Raw genomic sequence first — 15107 nt, 5'->3', positions numbered from 1 at the left:
TGTCTCTGCTCCTCCCCCCACTTGTGCTCTATCTCTCTTAAAAATAAACATTAAAAAAAATTTTTTAAAGAACAATGGATAAAATGACAATGTTAAGTTAGAGTATGTTATGATCCATTATTTCAGATTCAGGGTTGGTAACTCTTAGATGCATCAGGTAGAATGGCCTTGCATGCACCATCTCAGAATAAATCCTCAAAGCAGCAAGGGTCAATCAGTAACCTGTGAAAGGAACAAAAGGATGAAGCAGCATTCTCTCAGAGACCCGAAAAAGTGAACAATCAAAAAAGGGAAACTTGGTTCTCTGATCATTTTGTGAAAGGATAACCATTGTTTTTAAAGCACTGCCAGCACTTTCCTTTCTAGAAAGTAGATATAAATGGATAGCATCAGGGAAGTCCCTTGGGAATTTCTACACGAGAAAAGATGAGGCTCTCATCTGATTTGTAAACGCCTCTCAGGAAAATGTTAAAAATACACAGGAGTACCAATGAAAGTCTATATAGAAGATGCCTATTAATGATAGCCAGAAAGGAAAGAAACATACTTCTTAAAAAGGCAATGGACCAGGAGGTAAGGGACCTAGATTCTAGTTGCAACACCCCTACCCCCATCTATGTAAGCCTGAACAAGTCTCCTCACAGCTGAGCCTCAGTTTTCTCCTCAGAGAGTGAAAATGCTTCTGGTATATCTATGACTAGATTAGAATGCACTGTACTTCAGTAAAAGAGAAGCCCCAACTCAATTGGATCTTGCATGATTCTGACTTTTTTCTCAAGAGATAAGTTTTTCCATATGTACAATAAAGAAGTACACTTACTTTCCATAAGTAAAATAAAAAAGGTTACACTTAAAGCTTTACAGTTATACTCACTTTTCTAATTTTTTCTGATGTAATGAATTATATTACTGTTATGTTTTTGCTTCATCTAAGATAGCTAAGATTGCTGTTAGCCTCCAGTTCCCCTTAATGAAATTTGCTTTCCTCCATATATCCTCTTGGGACATCTTCAAAACCCTCCCTTAAAGAATGCAACTTATGTATATACAAGATATGGATAGTGATCCTTTATGATGTATTACTTTGTATCCTCTGAAATTTGTGATTTTTTTACATTTATTTTAAATTTAAGACAATAAATGTCCAGACTGTAGTCAAGTTTCAGTTTATGTTTTCCCATGATTTCGATTTTTTCCAGAAAGAACAAAATTATATGCAAATCACCAACATTCATGTATCAGACTCAAAAGGCTGTTTTTCACTTAGTTCAAGTTTTTTTTCCAACCATTCAGTGTGTCATACACCGTTGCCACTGTTCTTTTCCTGTCAGTCACTATGACTGACAACTACTTCTCTCTGGGTCTAATCAATTAGATCAATAGACCAAGTACAATAAAAGAGCCTCTGGCAACTTATAGGAGCAGTGATTTCCAGAAATGATATCCTTGGATGTAAGGAGGCTAACATTTAAACTATTCTCTCAGCTGTTCTGCAATTCTATTGGTAATGGTTAACCCAAGATGTCACTACAGTACTGATCTCCAGTTACAAGGACCCACCATAATAACCCTGACTCTTCCTGATGAACACTGCAGTGCCCCCCAGATGTGACAGCTGATGTCTTTTAGGATAACCTCCCAGCTTTAACATATGATCACTCCTACCAGTGTTTTCATGGAAAGTTACACCAGTGTTTTGAAAGAGTACATATGGCCCTGTCTATCTATAAAGTCAGTTTTATAAAATCCAGTTTGTGTGTCTTAGTTACGTTCTAACAACATACGTGTATGTATGTATTTATATGTACCACATTTATTTGGTTTTGTAGCCTGACAGCAGACAACAAATTTGACCAAAAAAAAAAAAAAGTTCATCTTCGAATGAGCAATTATGTAATAAAAAGTAAAAAATAAAAATAATAAAATGAGAGTTTCTACAAGATAACTATGGAATTGATAAAAATTATAAACCATTATGGCCCCTGTTAAACAAAAGGCTTGGATGAGCTTGTCACTGAAGGAACACTTCTTTCCAGGAATGGTCTTCCTAAAATCTGGTCTAAGCACGGGTTTCTACGATGTGAAAACATAATCCCATGAGGAGGTGCTATGTCATTCTCTAAAAGACTATTTAAATGTTTCACATGTTTGACCAGTGATGTGTCTGGTATATCTATATATTTTTTTAAATACCAAAGTAATTAGTCTATTTCATAGAGCTGGCTCTATTCTTCTCTATGTAGGAGAGAACCTGAATCCTAATGATTTTAATTAAGGCATCTTGTAAACTTTTTCTGTGTGTTCTTTGATATAAACACTCTTTCATATTTCTTGAAATATTCCATTAGAAGATGTAGTTCCTGCTCCTACTTCCAACCCGCTGTAACTACTTACTTCTTCCTCTTTATCTTATCCACCCAAAGTTGAGCTGCACAATAACCAACTCTATTTGGGAGTCGCAGGACTGACTGTCATTTCAGGAAAAATCCACTGTGTGCTATGTGCCAGTGGCAAAATTACAATGAACGAGTTTCACGTTTCTTGATTTCTGCCCAGCTTTAATAGAGTTATTTTTCATCTGATAAATGCATGTTAGAGTACAGCATAATACAGTTAGGACAGTGCCCTTTGGGACAATGTGACTAGACATAAGTCACAAGGAAGCAATGGGGTTAAGACCACTGGCCTCAGACTCTGCTGGAGAAAGTGAGATTTATGTCTGTTCAGACAAATGCAGTCAGAAGCCCCCACCGCCCCAGCCCCCATTCCTGAAGAACTGAACTGAAGGATATTTGCAGGAGAGGTCGACAAGAGTAAATGCTACTATCTCTTAAATCCTACACAGCCATTAAAAGAACTTCATCAAGATATGCCTTCTGGGGAAATTCAGAAGTACAGAAAAATGATCATGTGGCTGGAAAGCTGAGAAATACTACTCTCTGAAGAAATCATTGGAATTGAGTTCCACATGTACTTACTGAGTAATGAAGCAGTGCATTTGTAAAATCTAACTTTTATACTTCAGTTATTGTTATGCAAACAGCTAAAATATTATTTACAAATAGTTATAGAGATTATAAATTATTTCCATCATTTTTATAGTAGAGTCCTCCAGATAATTTGAAAGGTGGGATCCAATAGCAAGACAAAGAAGAAAATACATGTCTGTTTTAAGAATAATTCTTGCAGTAGATTAAGAATTATATTAAAACATAGCAAAATGAACATTAGAACAAACAAAATGAACATTAGAAAATTAAAATATTGCCATAGTAATGATATTACAGAGATGTAAATGTCTGGATATTGGGGCAGGAGGAGGGTGAAGAACAAGGTCCAGTGGCCACTTGAAGAGACCCCTGCCTGGTACCCCCTGCCTACAGTTAGATAGAGATTTGGAGACACTTGGTAGGCCCTTAAGTCAACACTTCCATTCCATTCTGTCTTAGTCCCTTCCTCCATCATTTGAAATTAATATCACTGGTCTAAGGCACTGCTCTGTCATAATTCTTTGAAAAATAAACCTCTACTAGGGGAGGACCACGCAATTAACAACTATTCTTACCTGGAGTAGAAAGTGCTCCAAGATACCAGTTAATCATTTGTCACCCGACCTCTCCTACCCCTAATCAAATAATACTTGGCACTTAAATGGCACTTACTAAGTGTAGTTAGCATACAATATCCTATTTAATACACAACTGTACAGTTGTATAATATATAACCTCCATTTTAAAAAGAGGAAATTGAGACTTAGAAAGATTAAGTAACTTGCCCTAAGTTACAGAGCTAGAAAGTGATCATGTGTGGATTTGAACCCGATCACAATATCATGCTCTTAACTACTATGGTATTCTGTTAAAGGTTATCTAAAAATATGGCATTTTCCCCTTTATTTTAATTTTCTCTTTACTTCTCTCTTTAAGCTATCTTATTTTCTTCCAGGGAGAATAAAAATACTGTCTTGAATCAACAAGGCAAAGCAAGTAAGTTGCATATAATTTAAAACCACACCACATGTTAGTGGATTGATGGGCTTTCAAGCTAACTCACCATATTATGTACAGCATTCTTTGTATGGAGCATCTTTCCCAGTAACCCAGTGATTGGAGTTGGCTCTGTACAGTTATGCATAGTGCTTGATCTCCCCTCCAGGGTCCATCAGGAGTTGGGGCGTTACTATAGTGAAAGAAGAGCAGTAGAGTCTTGCTCTGTACATGTTGCTGTATAGGCTGGTGAGACACTCTTATTCTGTGTTCATTTTGTGCTCTTTTCCAAGGATCAGTAGTTAAGGCTGCCTTAATCCATTGTGCACATTTAAATGAGGACGTGGACATTGCTTCAGGTCTGAACTAGGAATAAAATGATTCATGTCCTCACTGAACTTGGCATTTGCTTCGGTATAATTAAACATATTGATCTACGTTTAATACAGATACAGATACATTGCTGCATCATGTGAACTATTAGTTTTGCTTTGTTTTTGGTCCATGCGGCTGCAATTTTAATGGACACGAACATCTTAATAAATTGAAATCAAATGAGATTTGATTATGAGGACAGTCTTGATAGCCATTACGAGTAAAAAATTATTTAAATGGAAAGTGCTAATAACGTTCATAATATAAATTTGCTAATTGTCACTCTGTGGCAAATATCATTGCAATAGCAGACACTTTGCAGAGATGTTATCTGGGGAAAAAGCATTCGGAAATTTGATCTTAAAATAATTTGCCATTAAATATTTTTTCAAAGCTATTAAAATCCTTTATGCTGGGAAATATCAACGTTACTCTAAATGTGTCAGCATTTGTAAGTGCTTTGAAAATGAAGAATGCATTCATGGGCCAAGTAGGATCTTTCAAAATCCCCTTTTAAAGGGAAAAAATGGTTTTCTCTACCTTTTAAATTTGACTTTGTAAACAGTTTTTAAAAGATTCAGCAATAAACTTACCATAAAATATGACATCCATATTATCATTAGTACTAATGGAAATACATGGGTTTTGATGTGTGAGCCATCATTTTATAAAAAGTGACTTTTTACAATTCATAAACTAGTCTCCATTATTCAGATATAAGCATGTCTCCCTTTAGGTGTAGCATTTTTCCATATGAAAAAAATGTATGGTATCCAAAAATTTTATGGTTCCATAGACACTTTGGCTACACATTAAAAGAGAGAAAGAAAATGTACACAGCCATTCAAATACTCCTAAATTTTCTGTGATGGTTTGTTTTTTGTTTGAGAGAGCAGCGGAAGATTGGATTATTTGGGGTCTTGATATATTGAACCCACTAACTCACACTTCCGCTTGATTTTGAATGTGTTAAGTGGCTCATATTTGTTATTGCAAGATAGATGATAACCAATCAGTAATCAAAAGTAGGAGTTCTGGACCTATTCCTTAGTTCATAACTCTCACGCTATGTGTCTTATCTAATTCCTTGATCTATTTAAAATAAAGACATTCATCTCATTCCCATCCTGAAGTAGTATAAAAAACTCATTTAAGAATGTCTAACTAGGAGGAGTTCAACACACAACTCCACTACAACTATCATCATGCCCAGGGTGCACAAACTTATCCTACAAACTATGTTTAAATGAAAGCTTTTCTGTCCCATTTCATTTCTTTGTAACTCATCAATGTAAATTGGATTGAGGGAACAATAGTAAAATCAACTCTACTCTTCACAGTTATGAAGATAAGATGTAATCTCTTTAATTTAATTTATTATAATATATTTTGCCTAATACATCCTGAATGCGTTTATTCATTCATTGGACATTCACTGATGGCATACTAGGCAACAAGTTCTAGGAAATGGTATAGAAGCTACAATTCCATTATTATCCTCAAAAAGCTTCAATATACAGGCTAAGTACAATAACAGAAGAATATACAGGGCCCCAAAGGAAAACCCAGGAAAGTTACTTGAACGATGTGGGATATCAAAGGAAGGATTCTCAAAGTAGGCAATGCCTGATGAAGATTTGAAATGGGAGGAAGAGTTGTCTAGAAAAAGAAGCAGAGATGGGTATTTAAGATAAATGGACCAACATGTGAAAAGTATGAGAGGCAAGGCAAACCAAAAGAAATTTGGTCTTAGTGTGATAATAGTGTGCAAAGATGGCCGCCATGACAGGAAATAAGAATGGAATTAGCCAAGACCTGAGGGTGGAAGACTTTGCCCTGCTAATGAATTTGGGTTTTATTTATTTTTTATTTATTTATTTATTTATTTATTTTTTTTTTTTTTTTTTTATTTTTTAGTATATGAAATTTACTGTCAAATTGGTTTCCATACAACACCCAGTGCTCATCCCAAAAGGTGCCCTCCTCAATACCCATCACCCACCCTGCCCTCCCTCCCACCCCCCATCAACCCTCAGTTTGTTCTCAGTTTTTAACAGTCTCTTATGCTTTGGCTCTCTCCCACTCTAACCTCTTTTTTTTTTTTTTCCTTCCCCTCCCCCATGGGTTTCTGTTACGTTTCTCAGGATCCACATAAGAGTGAAACCATATGGTATCTGTCTTTCTCTGTATGGCTTATTTCACTTAGCATCACACTCTCCAGTTCCATCCACGTTGCTACAAAAGGCCATATTTCATTCTTTCTCATTGCCACGTAGTATTCCATTGTGTATATAAACCACAATTTCTTTATCCATTCATCAGTTGATGGACATTTAGGCTCTTTCCATAATTTGGCTATTGTTGAGAGTGCTGCTATAAACATTGGGGTACAAGTGCCCCTATGCATCAGTACTCCTGTATCCCTTGGATAAATTCCTAGCAGTGCTATTGCTGGGTCATAGGGTAGGTCTATTTTTAATTTTCTGAGGAACCTCCACACTGCTTTCCAGAGCGGCTGCACCAATTTGCATTCCCACCAACAGTGCAAGAGGGTTCCTGTTTCTCCACATCCTCTCCAGCATCTATAGTCTCCTGATTTCTTCATTTTGGCCACTCTGACTGGCGTGAGGTGGTAACTGAGTGTGGTTTTGATTTGTATTTCCCTGATAAGGAGCGACGTTGAACATCTTTTCATGTGCCTGTTGGCCATCCGGATGTCTTCTTTAGAGAAGTGTCTGTTCATGTTTTCTGCCCATTTCTTCACTGGGTTATTTGTTTTTCGGGTGTGGAGTTTGGTGAGCTCTTTATAGATTTTGGATACTAGCCCTTTGTCCGATGTGTCATTTGCAAATATCTTTTCCCATTCCGTTGGTTGCCTTTTAGTTTTGTTGGTTGTTTCCTTTGCTGTGCAGAAGCTTTTTATCTTCATAAGGTCCCAGTAATTCACTTTTGCTTTTAATTCCCTTGCCTTTGGGGATGTGCCGAGTAAGAGATTGCTACGGCTGAGGTCAGAGAGGTCTTTTCCTGCTTTCTCCTCTAAGGTTTTGATGGTTTCCTGTCTCACATTCAGGTCCTTTATCCATTTTGAGTTTATTTTTGTGAATGGTGTGAGAAAGTGGTCTAGTTTCAACCTTCTGCATGTTGCTGTCCAGTTCTCCCAGCACCATTTGTTAAAGAGACTGTCTTTTTTCCATTGGATGTTCTTTCCTGCTTTGTCAAAGATGAGTTGGCCATACGTTTGTGGGTCTAGTTCTGGGGTTTCTATTCGATTCCATTGGTCTATGTGTCTGTTTTTATGCCAATACCATGCTGTCTTGATGATGACAGCTTTGTAGTAGAGGCTAAAGTCTGGGATTGTGATGCCTCCTGCTTTGGTCTTCTTCTTCAAAATTACTTTGGCTATTCGGGGCCTTTTGTGGTTCCATATGAATTTTAGGATTGCTTGTTCTAGTTTCGAGAAGAATGCTGGTGCAATTTTGATTGGGATTGCACTGAATGTGTAGATAGCTTTGGGTAGTATTGACATTTTGACAATATTTATTCTTCCAATCCATGAGCAGGGAATGTCTTTCCATTTCTTTATATCTTCTTCAATTACCTGCATAAGCTTTCTATAGTTTTCAGCATACAGATCTTTTACATCTTTGGTTAGATTTATTCCTAGGTATTTTATGCTTCTTGGTGCAATTGTGAATGGGATCAGTTTCTTTATTTGTCTTTCTGTTGCTTCATTGTTAGTGTATAAGAATGCAACTGATTTCTGTACATTGATTTTGTATCCTGCAACTTTGCTGAATTCATGTATCAGTTCTAGCAGACTTTTGGTGGAGTCTATCGGATTTTCCATGTATAATATCATGTCATCTGCAAAAAGCGAAAGCTTGACTTCATCTTTGCCAATTTTGATGCCTTTGGTTTCCTTTTGTTGTCTGATTGCTGATGCTAGAACTTCCAGCACTATATTAAACAACAGCGGTGAGAGTGGGCATCCCTGTCGTGTTCCTGATCTCAGGGAAAAAGCTCTCAGTTTTTCCCCGTTGAGGATGATGTTAGCTGTGGGCTTTTCATAAATGGCTTTTATGATCTTTAAGTATGTTCCTTCTATCCCGACTTTCTCCAGGGTTTTTATTAAGAAAGGGTGCTGGATTTTGTCAAAGGCCTTTTCTGCATCGATTGACAGGATCATATGGTTCTTCTCTTTTTTTTTGTTAATGTGATGTATCACGTTGATCGATTTGCGAATGTTGAACCAGCCCTGCATCCCAGGAATGAATCCCACTTGATCATGGTGGGTTTTATTTTAAGAGAAAAGAAAATAGCTGTATTAAAGAATTGAACAAGGGGAGAACATGATCAGATATGCTTTTTTTTCAAGTTTTACCTCTGACATTATTATGAGGGATGGATGTGATAAGAGGATTGTATTGTAAGATACTATATGAGAAATAAGGACTTACCCCAAGGCAGTGATGTGAACATGGAGAGTGGAGAAGACTTGGTGACCTTTCAGATGAACACAGTAAAGGAGGGCACAGGATGAGTTATTAATTTCCAGCTTGGGTGATCGTGGGGGATCTTGGTGTTATTCACAATGATAGGAAATACAGAAATAAGAGCAATTGTGATGGGAAGCACTGAGTGCTAATAGATAAATATAAGGTGTTTGTGGGATATCCCATGACTCCTAGGTAATTATAACTACATGACTGAGATTCAGGAGAAATATATGAAATTAAAATATGGATTTAGAAATCTTTGATACGTAGATCTGAATATAATCATCCAGGGATATTGTACAGAGAGGGAAATAAAAGCAGACACATAAATTCTAGAAAGTGCTAACCATTAAATACTACTCAGAGGAAGACCTAAAAGTAGAAACTGAGGAATGGCTTGAGAGATAAGAGGGAAGCTAGAAAGTAGTGGCTATCCAATGGAAATCAGTGAGGAGAATTCTCAAATTCAGAAAGAGACAAAATTAGATAAATGATGTAAATATTCATTGGTAAGAAGAAGATAACTTAATTATGTTCAACATATCATAAATGGGACAAGAAGATGAGGATTGGAGTTGGTAAAGAAACAGATGAGAAACAAAAAAGAGAATGATAAATGTGGATAATGCATTCCAGAATCTTTATAAGGCACTAGTCAGGGTATGATCTCCAATAAAATATGCAATCTCCAAGGTGTTAGGAGTGTGTGATGTTCAGTATACATATATATATATGTCTCTGATGTGCCAAAGAAGTAGACAGGTTTGTCCAAGTGCTTTAAATCTTGTTTATAAATTAGCTATATGAATCCTTTTGTATCACAATAGCCATTCCTACATGTATGTACAAGGCATTTCACTAAGAAGTGAAAATATAGCGGAACCAGCAAGGCATTTGAGCTGTATAGCATCTGGTAATCAATTTGAAGGAGTTGATGTGCAGTTCTGGTCTCTTGCAAGCCCATCCATATTGTTCTTAAGTTCACAAAGCTGGAAAAGTCTGTTTGAGATAGTATGTCCCCTGGGCATGTGAGGTCCTAGGGAGAAACCTGACTGTTGGATAAAATGAGCTCTGTTGTAGTCCGTTCTAGAAGTGGCTAAGTTGACTAAGTGTGTCTTGCAAGGGTGCCAAGAAGCAGTTAAATGCAAAAGAGAGAGACCAAAAATATCATTGTGTTGTTTCTATTTATTCAATATAATTTAAGTCTTTAGTAGCTTTTATGCCAGGCACCGCCCCCAGGTGCTAGGCTGGGCAGGAACTGCAATAAATACAGCAGTAAACAAAACAGACAAATATCTTTGTCTTTAAGGAGCTTACATTTCAAAGGGGAAAGGAGGAATCACAGTAAACAAAACAAATAAGTTAAATGTATGATATGGAAACTGGTGAAAAACCTCTGGGGAAAAAAGTAAAGCAGGAAAATATATTGAAGTTTTTTGGGGGGAGAAGATGAAATAAATATTAAATAGGATAGTTAGTGAGGGCCTTCCTGAGAAAGTAACATTTGAGTAGAAGGCTAAAATGAAGGGATTAAGCCAGAGATACTCGTGGAAAGAGTTTCAGGCAAAGAAAAATGCAAAACAAATGAGGTGGGCTAGTGCCTGGCATCTTCTTGGAACAGCAAGGAGACCAATGTGGCTGAAGACAGACAAAAAAGAGGACAGTAGTGAGAGATGATATCAAGGAGATAATGGGAGAAGAGAATATGGTAGAACCTAGGCCATTGTAAGGGTTGTGTTGAGCAATTTTGAACAGAAAAAACAAATTCTGGAGTTCATTGAGAGAAGACATTTTAAAATCTTAAAGAATAATGTATTATTTTCCTATCAATCTACCCTTTCTTTTGAAGGTGGTGCCTCTGCAAATGATTTCCCTGATCCTCCTGGTCTCACCATAGGAATCTTTCTTTCTCAAAGACTAGAGAAATTGACTGTGCATTTCTCTGAGAGTGAAGCTGTATCTTCAGAAGATACATCGAAGGCAGTCTTCGGTGCTCTCCAGAATGCTCAAGAGTAAGAACAACATGAACGTTTGAAAGAACCTTTTCCAGAGCTTAGAGAGAGAAATGCATTGAAATCACGTTCTGTTTTGTTGTTGTTGTTTTTAGCAAAACATTCACTAGAAACAATAAAGCTTTCACATGAGAATTTTTAACAGCCCAAGACCTTCACTCCTTTGTAAGTAAAACACTACTCAATAAATATCATCTCCTGAAACAGAACATAGGTTTTTGGGCAAAGAAAGAGAAAAGACAAGGAAAAAATAAGCTTTGTGTAAATCTTGGGGTACCATCCATGTTATTGGGGCACACTTTCTTGGATATTCCTGAAGTAGTCTTTTCAACTGGAGTTTATGTATTACATTGGTTCATAGAAGGAGTAAAGAATGAGTACAGCTAGGTAAAAAGGATTTGACTAACTCAATGGTGGCCTTAACTCAATGGTGGCCACTAACTCAATGGTGGCCTTTCCTACTGTATGATTTCATACAATATGCAGTCACAGGTCTGAACACATGCGTTTTCATCTTAACTGTGCTGTTAACTGGCATAACTGTTAAATAGTTAAATTTACTATTTAAAGTAAATACTGTCTACCATTTACTGGATCTTAGTTTTCTTACCCGAATAGTAAGCAGTTGGATAGACAATAACTACAACTTTCCTTGTTAGGGAGATCTAGGAAAGTGAGTTGCCATAGAAAGAGTTGAAACTGAGTTATTTAACAAGCTCTATGCTCAGTAATTTATTAGAATTCTTTTACCTACACAGTATTGTACCGCTCATCATCTTTTTGTTCCCACGGACACTACAAAGAGACCACAGTACTTTTCCCTATTAAGCCAGTTAAAACTCAGGGTTGGTCAGAATTTATTTATTTATTTATTTATTTATTTATTTATTTATTATTTTCTTGCTTGCTTATTATTTTGCATAGTGTCTTAGGTAATCATGACCAAATAATTGGAGATGGCACTCAAGTTGAAAACAGTTGGCTACCATCATTAGGGGAATGATTAGCTGGAAGGCAACAGTTCCTTGTTGCCTGAGTAGAGCACTCACATCCTGTCAGCCAATTTCTCCCATCCCTAAATGGTTCTAATATGTTATCAGTTCCACCAGCATGAAGTAGCTGTTGGCACCCAGGGCATAACTAAAATGGACCAATTAGCTTTTCAGTAAAGAGGGTGAAAAAAGAGAATTCTTTTCCCTCCTTTATAAGCCTTGCTTCTATCCTGAGAGGAAAGCGTTCTGTAAAAGAAACAAACTCACTCAACAAGTAATCAATGACTTCTTGCTCTTTGTCCTCCCACCCATTCGCTTTCATATTACTCAAATCTACAGGAGCTTAGATCAAAAAATATGTGTTTCAGTTCCAATGAAAGTCCTAATAATGTTATTAGATAACTGTGATGAATTTTAATCTGATGACAGCTTGTGACCCACAAATTGCTGTTTAAAATTAAAATGCATTCAAAATGAAACTGGCAAGACAGCTACACTATTAAACTTGCAATCTGCTGTGAAAAAACACCTATCAAAAGCACTATATTAAATATGAATACAATTAATTTCTATATAGCATCTTGCAATTGAAATATGAAAATGATAGCCCAACAATGCATTGCCTTATCAATTTCAAATTGGTTGAATATTTTTTTTTTCAACTTAAGAAGTCAAAGTAGAGGTGGACAGGCTTGTCTCTGGTAATACACCCTTTGGCAGAGCTCCAGGTATAATCTAGGGCTAGAGACTTCTAGGTTTCCCCTTTGATCAACAAAATCCTCTACTTTCCTCATCCCAAATGTTCACCTACAATAAATTGAGAAATGTTTTCCACCTGCCTAGATTGAAGTTTATTTATAACTTTGAAGCTATAATTGCTCAAGATACATTAAGTGTAATCTTTAGAATTTCTTATATATTAGTTTTCAAGAATGACTACACTGACATTTTTGATAGATCAGCTAAATCATTCTCAAACTTGGTAAGAACTGAGGCTTTTTCTTTAAAAAATTTTTTTTGGCAATGGATGTTTGTATCAGTGCTGTCATTAAACATAATAATGTAAATAAAACTCAACCCAATGTGCATATTTTCATCCCAAATTTCAACATTAAACAACTGTATGTAGTAATAAAATGATGCAATACAGCTGTTTGCAAATAAGTTAATGACCAAGTCAAAGCTATTTGCTAGTTTTTAAAAGGTGCCAAAGAACTATTGAAAATTTCTCAATAAAACATCATAATTATAACAATTAACATGTGTACTTAACTATAGCCTTAATATTCTCGTGTATTACTTGTTGAAGAGGTTCACAATACATTAAAAAAGCACAAGCTAGAAATGAGGAAGTACCATATTTTACTTGCATTATTGCACACATAGGAAAGGAACTCACCCACTCTTTTTAAAAGATACCACAAGAATTGTGATTTTGCAGCCATTATTTTTATTCATTACCCCTGGGATATAATACATGCTCAATAAATGTTAGGCGAAGGAATGAATGAGTATGTGTGATTGGGTGACAAGAGAACTCGGGGAAAATATCTAGTCTTTGGTTGCTACAGGACTACTGCATGGACAACTGCTGTCGCAGTAGGGTGCCCAAAAATCTCTCTGCCATATTCTATTTTGGTACATGTGTGTGTAAAAATGATAAAGGATTCAGTCCAGCAAGTCCTTGTATTACACAGAGACTGCATGTATCCAAAAAGCAGGATCTGTAGTGGCATTGCATATAAAATTCCCCAGGTACCCTCTAAGGTTTGCTCCCATATGAAATCTAATATTGGTTCTGATGTCAAATATGTTTATATTTGGGCGCAGTCTCACTGTCACTCTTGGCCGGTGCTCCCCAAATCTGTCCCAGGGACAGTGCCTACCCTGGGGTTGTCAGCCTTGAAACTGTGATTGGGTTTTTGTTTGGTGCCCTCGGACGCTGACCATGATGCTGAAAGAGAAGAGGGGGCCCTATTTTAAACCTTTCCTTCTTATTGGCTTAGAAAATTCGAGTGACAAGAGCAGGGGCCAAAGGAGCCTGGAGCGGCATCATTAACGTGAACCATGCATTTCGATCTTTTGGGCGGAGATGTGGTCCTTCAGGTTACAGCCAATGCATCCCTGCGAGCTCTCGCTAAGCCCAGGGACCTTAGGATGTAGCCGCTGCAGTAGAAAAGGTTACATTCAGCAGGATGTCTTGTCTGTCTCCTGAAAAATTGGCAGTCAAGTGCATAGCCTAGAGACAGGATTAGGGAGGGAGTCTAGATGGAGGGGAAGCAAACCTGTGTTCATATTCAAAATGTTCACTACGATTCGTACCAGGTAAGGAAAAATCGAGGGCTGATTTTAGCTTAAGTTTTCCGCCTCAGTCTTCCAACAGGTGCACAACTCCCTCACCCCTTGCCTGTCAGTACTGTCCTGCTTTGCCTTTCTACAGCTTTCTCAGCGAGGCAAGCTTTTCCTAGAGTCCTCAAGCATGTGCAGTTTCCCATCTCATACACAGCTCCAGCTCTACGCCCCGCCACCCCTTACCTGCAGCGTGAAGATTAAGAAGCAGGCACAGCGCAGGGAGGCAGACTGCTGTCCGCATAGTGCTTGCATTGAGCGGTGGAGGGGGAACTCCGCCACGACCCCACTTCAGGCAAAGTGTTATTAGAAAGAGCCACCGCCAAGGGTCCTCTTGTCTCCGGGTTTCATTCTCAGGTCCTGGCTGGGCTCGCAGAGGTCTGTGGCGCCGACAGAAGCCAGCACCAGCTTCGCCTCCCGAAGAGAGGGCGAGAGGGAGGATGAGTAGGAGGCGGCTAGGAGGGGGGCGGAGCAGGGCAGGGGCGAGGCGCTCGGCGGCGGCTGCTGCTCGGCCTTCTGGAAGCCCGCAGCCGCCGCGGAGAAGGCGGGGTGGACTCCCGCGCCAGCCCCGGAGCCCTCCGCGCGGGGCCAGCGCAGAGCCAGCAGCAGCCAGACGCGCCGCGCCAACTGAGCATGCCCAGCGCTGGCCCTCGCGCCGCTCGGAGTTTCAAAGTGGATTCCACTTCTCCGGGTCTTCGCGGCGGCTGCGAGGGGGGCTGGCTGCTCCGCTGGGGGCTGGCTCCTCCGAGGGGGGCGTCTAGCGGCGGTTCTTAGTGAGAGCCCGTCTAAGACCCAGGGCTGGGTGGGGAGGGATAAATTTGGGCCTGACCAGAGGAACCACAGGACCTTAAGACCCACCCTAGTCCCTCCTCTGCACGTGGACAGGGCTCGCTGCTG

The 15107-nt window shown here is 38.5% G+C and overlaps 1 protein-coding gene across 1 annotated transcript in view; it reads right to left on the bottom strand.

Moving 5' to 3' along the window:
* PTPRR (protein tyrosine phosphatase receptor type R) overlaps positions 1-14703 on the bottom strand; it is a 247515-nt gene extending 232812 nt beyond the window's left edge. The window contains exon 1 of the mRNA XM_058742040.1: positions 14397-14703. Coding sequence (XP_058598023.1) covers positions 14397-14454 — 58 coding nt within the window. The 5' untranslated portion in view covers positions 14455-14703. The remainder of the gene's footprint in view (positions 1-14396) is intronic.
* Between the last annotated feature and the right edge of the window lie 404 nt (positions 14704-15107).

This window comes from Neofelis nebulosa, chromosome 8 (genome assembly GCF_028018385.1).
Source record: "Neofelis nebulosa isolate mNeoNeb1 chromosome 8, mNeoNeb1.pri, whole genome shotgun sequence".
NCBI lineage: Eukaryota > Metazoa > Chordata > Mammalia > Carnivora > Felidae > Neofelis > Neofelis nebulosa.
The sequence above is the reverse complement of the archived record's forward strand: the minus strand, read 5'-3'. Positions and strand labels throughout refer to the sequence as shown.